General features: G+C 34.8%; 1 protein-coding gene across 5 annotated transcripts in view; it reads left to right on the top strand.

Moving 5' to 3' along the window:
• PLAG1 (PLAG1 zinc finger) overlaps window positions 1-7,246 on the top strand; it is a 43,320-nt gene extending 36,074 nt beyond the window's left edge. For 2 of the 5 annotated variants that reach the window (XM_045181515.2, XM_024572161.3), the window contains 2 exons: window positions 3,089-3,447; window positions 3,968-7,246. In XM_045181515.2, coding sequence (XP_045037450.2) covers window positions 3,206-3,447; window positions 3,968-5,225 — 1,500 coding nt within the window. In that variant the 5' untranslated portion in view covers window positions 3,089-3,205 and the 3' untranslated portion in view covers window positions 5,226-7,246. Of the gene's footprint in view, window positions 1-1,465; window positions 1,635-3,088; window positions 3,448-3,967 lie in introns of all 5 variants that reach the window. The other 3 variants (XM_045181518.2, XM_024572162.3, XM_045181516.2) reach the window with 2 other exon arrangements.
• The last annotated feature ends 1,186 nt before the right edge of the window (window positions 7,247-8,432 follow it).

Consider the following 8,432-nt stretch of genomic DNA (forward strand, 5'->3'; position numbering starts at 1 on the left):
GAGTTTTGTAATATATTGAGATAAAAGATATTATTAGCCATGAAAAAATTTCAGCTGGTCTTAGAAAAGTGTAATATTTGAAATCTGCAATTCTTCATTGCTCAGTATGTACATCCAAAGATAACAGAACTCACTTGTTACTCCACATTGAGTATCACTAATTTTTATATAATCAAATGTTTGTATATTGTTTCATGGTGTACTTTTATAATTTTGTCAATAACTTAGAAGTTACCATTTTTCTCAGCTGGAATTCTCTGCCCATTATGGTTGGATCTCATAACACAATGTCAAATATGACCAGTCTTTGAAATATTTTCACATATCAGTTATATACAGGGATAGAGTCTTTGCATTCATGTGTTGGTTTTACAGTTGAAAAACATCTAAGTTTGTTTCCTACAATGTTCTAAGTAGGTACACAAAGCATCATGTTAGGAAATCAGACAGTCGAAATTGGTTTTTTTCCCTGCCTTGTGATAGCGCTTTACACCAATTTACAGTGTCATTACTGGTCACAGCGGAATCAGTTTAAATGTTTCTGAGAGAGGTGTCTCCTGAATGAAATTATACCAGGAGAGACCAAGTCCTTGGATTCCAAACTGGAACTTAAGCCAGAGGGCACATACTGAGTTAGCATTAGTAACGTCAGCTGCATTTTTGCATTTACATCACTCTTAAACTGCAGTGGAGACTGAGGCAACCTGAACATATTAAAGGAAGGCCTTGCCTGTGTCTGCCTACCAATGAAGAAAGGATACATGAACCAAACACTGGTTAATTTACCCATGTGCTTTACATTTTAATCACAGGAGTGGATAATTACTCTATTTTGCCTGTTTAGTGATACCTCTATGTTAAAATACAATAGGATATATTGTATATTACAATAGTTTTACAAAAGTGTAGGTTAAATTAAAGCCTCTCCAAAAATGTAACTGGAATCTGGGAAAGTCAGCGTCATACCTCTAGCTTGTGAAGTGTCATTCTCATGCCAAAGACAAGTGATACAAAGAAATTGATTTTCTTTACTTTTTTCTGAATATATAATAGAATAAAAAATCCAGTCGATTAGTAGTTGATAATAATTATTTAGCCACATTCAGTTTTCAATTTAAAAATCAAATCTTTTTAAAAGAGTTTGTAGGTATTATCATTTCTGTGTCTCTTAAAAATATATTGCTATACTAGCATTTATGAACCTTGAGGAATCATTTAACTCTTTTATGTCAGTTGAATGTTTGGGGATTGGTTTCTTACTCTGAAAAGTACAGTTGATAATATTTACTGTCTCTCATCCACAAATTTTCAAAGTTTTCCATCAGTTAAAAAATTTTGTTTAAGTAGACATACTCTGTTTCCTACAATATGTTCATTTCTTTCTCAACGCACCAATAATGAATTGAAACTCTGACACATGTTTTTACAACCTGAAACACCTCCATAATGATGTATCCTTGCATAGGTACCATGCTCTAAGACAAAAGTCCCACCGGTATGCTGCACACAGGTTACAGGTGTGTCAAAGACTGACCGCTCAGCTCTTGGGGAGGCCTGGTAACTCTGGTTCGTCCACTAACCTCAGTCTGCCCAATGAACAGAATCATTTTCTATGATGCGAAAAATGAAAAACGGTGAGGAAAATTACTTCAACCAAATCCTTCTTTCCTCCAAATGACAAGGAGCCATGATCCTCACCTAATATGTAACATCAAAAGGCTTTACCATTTCAAGAATGCATATTTGTTATGAAGATTAGTCATTTCTACTCTTGACTCAGAAATTGCTCTGGGTGTGATGACTCTGGTGTGAAGAGGATATTTTTACTCTGGGTGACCTGTTCAGCTCTTTCAGGCCTCTGGTGTCCGTGCATTAACTCCGTCTTCCATGGACTGAGTGGTTCACAAGGTGCCTGAAAGAGTTTTCAGTTGCTTACTTATATTTTATTTTCCTGTAACAAAGAGTGTGACTTACACAAATTAAAATGATTCTTAGACATTAAAATATTTGTGGAAACATTTTTATGTTCTCAGTCAGATTTATGTTCTCTAGTCTCTTTCCATCTGTCTCTTGTAAGATTTGAAGCCTAATAACGCCACTTTTAGTGTTGTGTTTGGGGTTTTCTTTTTTCATAATTCACAGTTTTGTTTGTTCTGTGATGGCATAAAGTCACAAACGAGACACTAAAAACAAGGAAAAACTATAAATACCACCAATGCAAGGATCTGCTAGAACCATGTCCCATTGGGAAAACACTTAAGTGCCTTGTAGAGTTGTGTACATTTTTATTATATAGTACTTTAGTTTCATAGCTACTATGAAAAATACTTCTGCTTTTATTAAAAATATCTTAATTTTATAAAAGGGCAAATATGCATTATAGATAATTTGGAAAACATGGAAAGTTACAAAGAAGAAAATACATATAATCCATAACTTCAATATTCAGAGCCAAAACACTTCACATTTTAATATAGATCCTTCTAGTTAGTGGGGTTTTTTTTTTTAAGGCATATGAGTATTTTTTTACAAAAAAGTAATCGTACTGTGTGTATTTTGTATCTTGCTTTTTTAACATAACGTGTAATAGTTGTATCCTATTCTATTGCATGAAAGTCTCGTTTGTTATACATTTTTTCTTATTTTTGGACATTTGGGTTGTTCCTAGCAGTTTGTAGTATAAATAATGGTGTAATGACGATCTGTATAAATAAACCTTTTCTGAGACTGTATATTTCCCTAAAGTTCATTTCTAAAATGAGAATTATTAGCTAAAAGTCTGAAGTTTTTGTTTGTTTTTACTTTTTTTAGTGTCATGTTTTGATGCTTCCTGAGTGCTTCTGAAATCGCTACTGCTTTTCCTAAGTACAACATTGTCAGGTGGAATTTCAAGAGATGTGTGAACTGTTCATTCTGAGCAATGCATTAATATGTATTTTGACAAATATAAGGAAACCTACAGATATTACATTAGACCAGCTGAATCCATTTTATGGTTTCTTTTTAATTCAAAAGCATCACATAGCAAATAAAATTTTTAAAAATTAAATTTAGTTACAAACTAGTTGTTTCTTATTTTTTTTTCCAGTCCCTTTTTGCTTTCTTTTACGACCACATGAAACTTGAGAAGCCACCTAAAGCTAAATCATTTAGTGGAGTTGGGCAGTTCCCAAGTGTCCAACAAGAAGGCCTGGTTTAGGCTGCGATGGCCACTGTCATTCCTGGTGATTTGTCAGAAGTAAGAGATACCCAGAAAGTCCCTTCAGGGAAACGTAAGCGTGGTGAAACCAAACCAAGAAAAAACTTTCCTTGCCAACTGTGTGACAAGGCCTTTAACAGTATTGAGAAATTAAAGGTTCACTCCTACTCTCACACAGGAGAGAGGCCCTACAAGTGCATACAACAAGACTGCACCAAAGCCTTTGTTTCTAAGTACAAATTACAAAGGTATTAAACTCTATTTGTCTTTCAGATTATATTTGCTATGATGTTGGCTGTGTGAAGCCATTGTAAACGTATATATTTGTATACACATTTTTTAGCTGATTTGCAGAAAGGAAATGTTAAGTAGATTAGACATTGGCTAGTTTTAGTATTCTAAATCACATATTTTTATGTGTTAGTGTCTTTGGATTTTTAAAAATGAAATGCTTAATGAGAGTAGAATTTCCGTTTGTACAAAGAAATTACAAGAAAAGGTATGGACGTTTACGTGAGTATATTCAGTCTTGCTCATTTGATTTTGTAATAATAGATGAAAACCAGCCAGTGAAAATTAAAGTGGCAACTTAAATGACTCAAGTTCTACAGTATTTAGGTATATTAACTATCCTTGTAGTATAGATTAAGTTTAAAAGTGTCCATTAGTAGGGAAATTCTGTTTTAGCATAGTAGTTTAGCTTCCATTTGAAAAGTAAATAAATGCCATTTTTGTCATGATACTTACAGAATATGTCTATGTTTAAAGGCACATGGCTACTCATTCTCCTGAGAAAACTCACAAGTGTAATTATTGTGAGAAAATGTTTCACCGAAAAGATCACCTGAAGAATCATCTACATACACATGACCCTAACAAAGAGACGTTTAAGTGTGAAGAGTGTGGCAAGAACTACAACACCAAACTTGGGTTCAAACGTCACTTGGCCTTGCACGCTGCAACAAGTGGTGACCTCACTTGCAAGGTCTGTTTGCAGACTTTCGAAAGCACGGGAGTGCTGCTGGAGCACCTTAAATCTCATGCAGGCAAGTCATCTGGTGTGATTAAAGAGAAAAAGCACCAGTGCGAGCATTGCGACCGCCGGTTCTACACCCGGAAGGATGTCCGTAGACACATGGTGGTGCACACTGGAAGAAAGGACTTCCTCTGTCAGTACTGTGCACAGAGATTTGGCCGAAAGGATCACCTGACTCGACATATGAAGAAGAGTCACAATCAAGAACTTCTGAAGGTCAAAACAGAACCAGTGGATTTTCTGGATCCATTTACCTGTAATGTTTCTGTGCCTATAAAAGATGAGCTCCTCCCAGTGATGTCCTTACCTTCCAGTGAACTGTTGTCAAAGCCATTCACAAACACTTTGCAGTTAAACCTCTATAACACTCCGTTTCAGTCCATGCAGAGCTCCGGATCTGCCCACCAAATGATCACAACTTTACCTTTGGGAATGACGTGCCCAATAGACATGGATGCTGTTCATCCTTCTCACCACCTTTCCTTCAAATACCCATTCAGTTCTACCTCATATGCAATTTCCATTCCTGAAAAAGAACAGCCATTAAAGGGAGAAATTGAGAGTTACCTGATGGAGTTACAAGGGGGCGTGCCCTCTTCATCCCAGGATTCTCAAGCATCATCATCTAAACTAGGGTTAGATTCTCAGATGGGGTCGCTTGATGATGGTGCAGGGGACCTCTCCCTGTCAAAAAGCTCTATTTCTATCAGTGACCCTCTAAACACACCAGCATTGGATTTTTCTCAGTTGTTCAATTTCATACCGTTAAATGGTCCCCCCTATAATCCTATATCAGTGGGGAGCCTAGGAATGAGCTATTCCCAAGAAGAAGCACATTCTTCTATGTCTCAGCTCCCCTCACAGACACAGGATCTGCAGGATCCTGCAAACACTATAAGTCTTGGGTCTCTTCACTCACTGTCAGCAGCTTTCACCAGTAGTTTAAGCACAAGCACCACCCTCCCACGTTTCCATCAAGCTTTTCAGTAGGATTCCAGGACATGAATTTATTACAGAAATGTATGTGTAGCCCTGCCTTAGATGACTGTTTATTTTAGTGCCTACTTTTTAGACAGTATAAAAGTTTCTGCTTTTGTATAATACCAATATTCATTAAGCCAGTATAAAATAGAAACTAGCTTTGGAACCATTTGTGTTCAGTTATGTTTACCTGAGTATTTCATCCTACTTCACTGCCAATTGTCATATTTTAAGATTATTTTTCATATAGGAAAGCCATTATTATTAGTAACGTCTTACAAATCCCACATTCAAATTACTTTTTGACCTTAGGCTTTTTATTTTTTCCGTTACTACTGGCTCTACCTTTTGACATTTGGCTCATTAAAAAAAATTGCAATAGAATGAGGTTTTTTTTTTAATTTTTACTAACTTCCAAATGGATTCATAATCAAATATTCAAGTGAATTAAGAATCCATTGTGGGGAGATAACAGATGTTTCTTAGATGTACAGTAACTTCAGGTCAGTATATTTTGAAGACTTGCTGTTGTCTGGCTCAAATATTTCCTGTTGTGCACATATGAGGAAAACAAAACCTAAACACAAAGCACCAGTATTTATAGCAAAAAGAGACTCCTAGTAAGGTGGCATGGCATTCCATGTTACTCGATAGTTGGCCTTAAATTAGTCCACAGGATATTTTGCCATGTTTCAAACTTATTAACTTATCTCTTTCCATTTAATAATAATAATGTATATGGCATCGGAGTCTTCAGAGTCAGTTTATCGATAGCTCTCTTTAATATTTTCCACCTTTCAAGGCCAAAGGGTGGGTCAAATGCAGCCAGCAATTTTATTTTTATTGTTAGTCCACAGTTGGTCTAGAATCTAGAGCCATCGCGGAACACAGATGTTAGGTGTATCTACCCCAGAGTGAACTGTCTCAGCTTTGATGGTTTTTTAAACATGCTAAACTGGAAGATATGAAGCATACCTTTCAATGTGGGGGCTTGTCTAGGGGTCATGCTCCCTGTTGCCAGAGTTGGAAACTAGACTATTTAGAAGTAAAGTAAAGCCTGTTGCTTATATCACTTGTAGTTAAATTTGATAACATTTTCTTTCCCTTAAGAGCCAATAGCAGAAAACAACAGTTTAGCCCCTTAATTAATCTTTCTCATTCAGTGTTAATTAGTCTTTCCTTGCTATTTTCAAATGGAGAATTTAAAGTGAAATGCATTAGAAAACTATTTGAGGAATGACCACAAAGTTTTAAGCAACTAAAAATATATACAATAAAACCCACTTTTACTTGTCTCTGGGAAATGCAGGGAATGTTGCAAATAAATAAGTTGAATTTGTAGAGGGTAAAAAAGTAAAGTAAAACAAGCACTATCTTAGTTAATGTGAAAATAATCAAGAATATTCTGTTTACTGAATAAAGTAGTTGTGAGCTTTCCTCATGTTAGATGATAACCACCATAATCTTGTGAAATGTCAAATTATCATATTTTTCTAATCAGTAGGGACATCAAACTAAAAAACCATATCTATTAAGCACTTCTTAACACCTTATTTGGGAGCCTCTCTGTTGGGGCAGGTGTAGGGGTGGGGGGGTGAGGGAGCTGTAGAAGAGTATATATCTCTTTAAAAAGAAAAGAAAGAAAAAAATTTTGAGCACTCAGCCCTATATGGAAGCTTCTTTTCCCTTTTATAGGGTCAATTATTACTGCAGATTGCAATGTTTACCAAGAATTTCTAAAAATGAGTGCAGATTACTGAATATAATGCATTATTTAAAATATTTGGGAGTAGTATAATTTGTGGAGGAATGTAAATTGTAATAATGTAAATGGGGGTTTCACTCTATATGTTATATCTATACACACACACATATATCGCACTTCATAGAATCAAAGTTGCTCTCTTAAGGAACTTTGGCTCCTGATATTTTATCATGCTCCTATTTTTTTTTAATCCTAGGAGCAGTAGTTTTTATACTTATATTTAAATTTTATTATTAAAAATTACATTTTATAAAAGTGTTCCAAAGGCATTAAAATTATATATGTTAATAAGGAAATACATTTAAAATTTTTTCAAACTGCTCCTAAGCTTTTGATTAGGAGAATATTGCTCTGAAAGTAGGCTTTTAGCTCTGCTTTATTACTGCTTCCTTTAGTTTCTATGAAACAGATTGCTTACCGAAATCATTAGTTGAATGATTAGTGTTCAATATTGCTTTAATGACCATTTTTTAAAATGGAAAAAAGAAATTTGGTGACAGAGCACAAATAAATAGAAAACCTATTTTTAAATAGAAATCACAAATGCAAGTGTGGAAACACTACTTTATATAAAATGTGCAAAAGGAGAAGTCAAATTAATGAACTGAGTCAGCCTTACTAGGCCGTATTTCACTGCTAATAAAAAAGGGAGTACCAGGATTTATTAAATAAAGCATTTTAGAATGGGGAATGGCGCCATATATGTATATATTTTTTTAGCCTAATTCTCACCCTGCGTGGAATTCAGATACTTGGATGCACGTCTTTCAGGGCACCAGTGTTAACATTGTGGAGTCTTGATTTTCATACATACACCTCTGCCTGTTGCTGGCCCACAGACTTAAAATAACACTTCCAAGTAAGAGGGAATTGAGCTAATTTGTTTTTTAGATTGACTGTAGTGGTCACTAAAACTTTTTGGAGAGAATTTCTGTTAAAGATGAGGCAGACTCATTTGTTTTTATTTCACAATGGTTTAACAAGTATATAACACAGAATTGGCTCCTCTTATTTCCTAGAAAAAATTTGACATCTGTTTTTAGGTCAACTGGATATGATTAAAAATAATTACTGCCAATGCTGTTTTTGTTCTCCAGTGGCCAGAATCATCATCCTTAAAATTTCTAGTAGTGCCTTTGCTTGGTAAAAATACTACTAATAATAAAAATTAAAATATATTTAAAGGAATTATCATTAAGTAAAAATATTTCAGTTTAGAATTTGGACCTTAGACAAGATATTGAACCTCATTCAGTTGGAACTTCCGCATGTGCGTATAAATTAGATCACCAGACACAGAAGCGTGACTGTGGAAGGATCTTGGCACAGTAAGCAATTACTATCCACTTATATATGCAAAATATCATCTTTATATTTAGTTATTGGTCACTTAAAATTTTCATTTTTAAATCCTATCACCAAGTTCAGTTTTTCAAAACTTCAGTTGTCCT

Source organism: Desmodus rotundus, chromosome 8 (assembly GCF_022682495.2).
Source record: "Desmodus rotundus isolate HL8 chromosome 8, HLdesRot8A.1, whole genome shotgun sequence".
Lineage (NCBI taxonomy): Eukaryota > Metazoa > Chordata > Mammalia > Chiroptera > Phyllostomidae > Desmodus > Desmodus rotundus.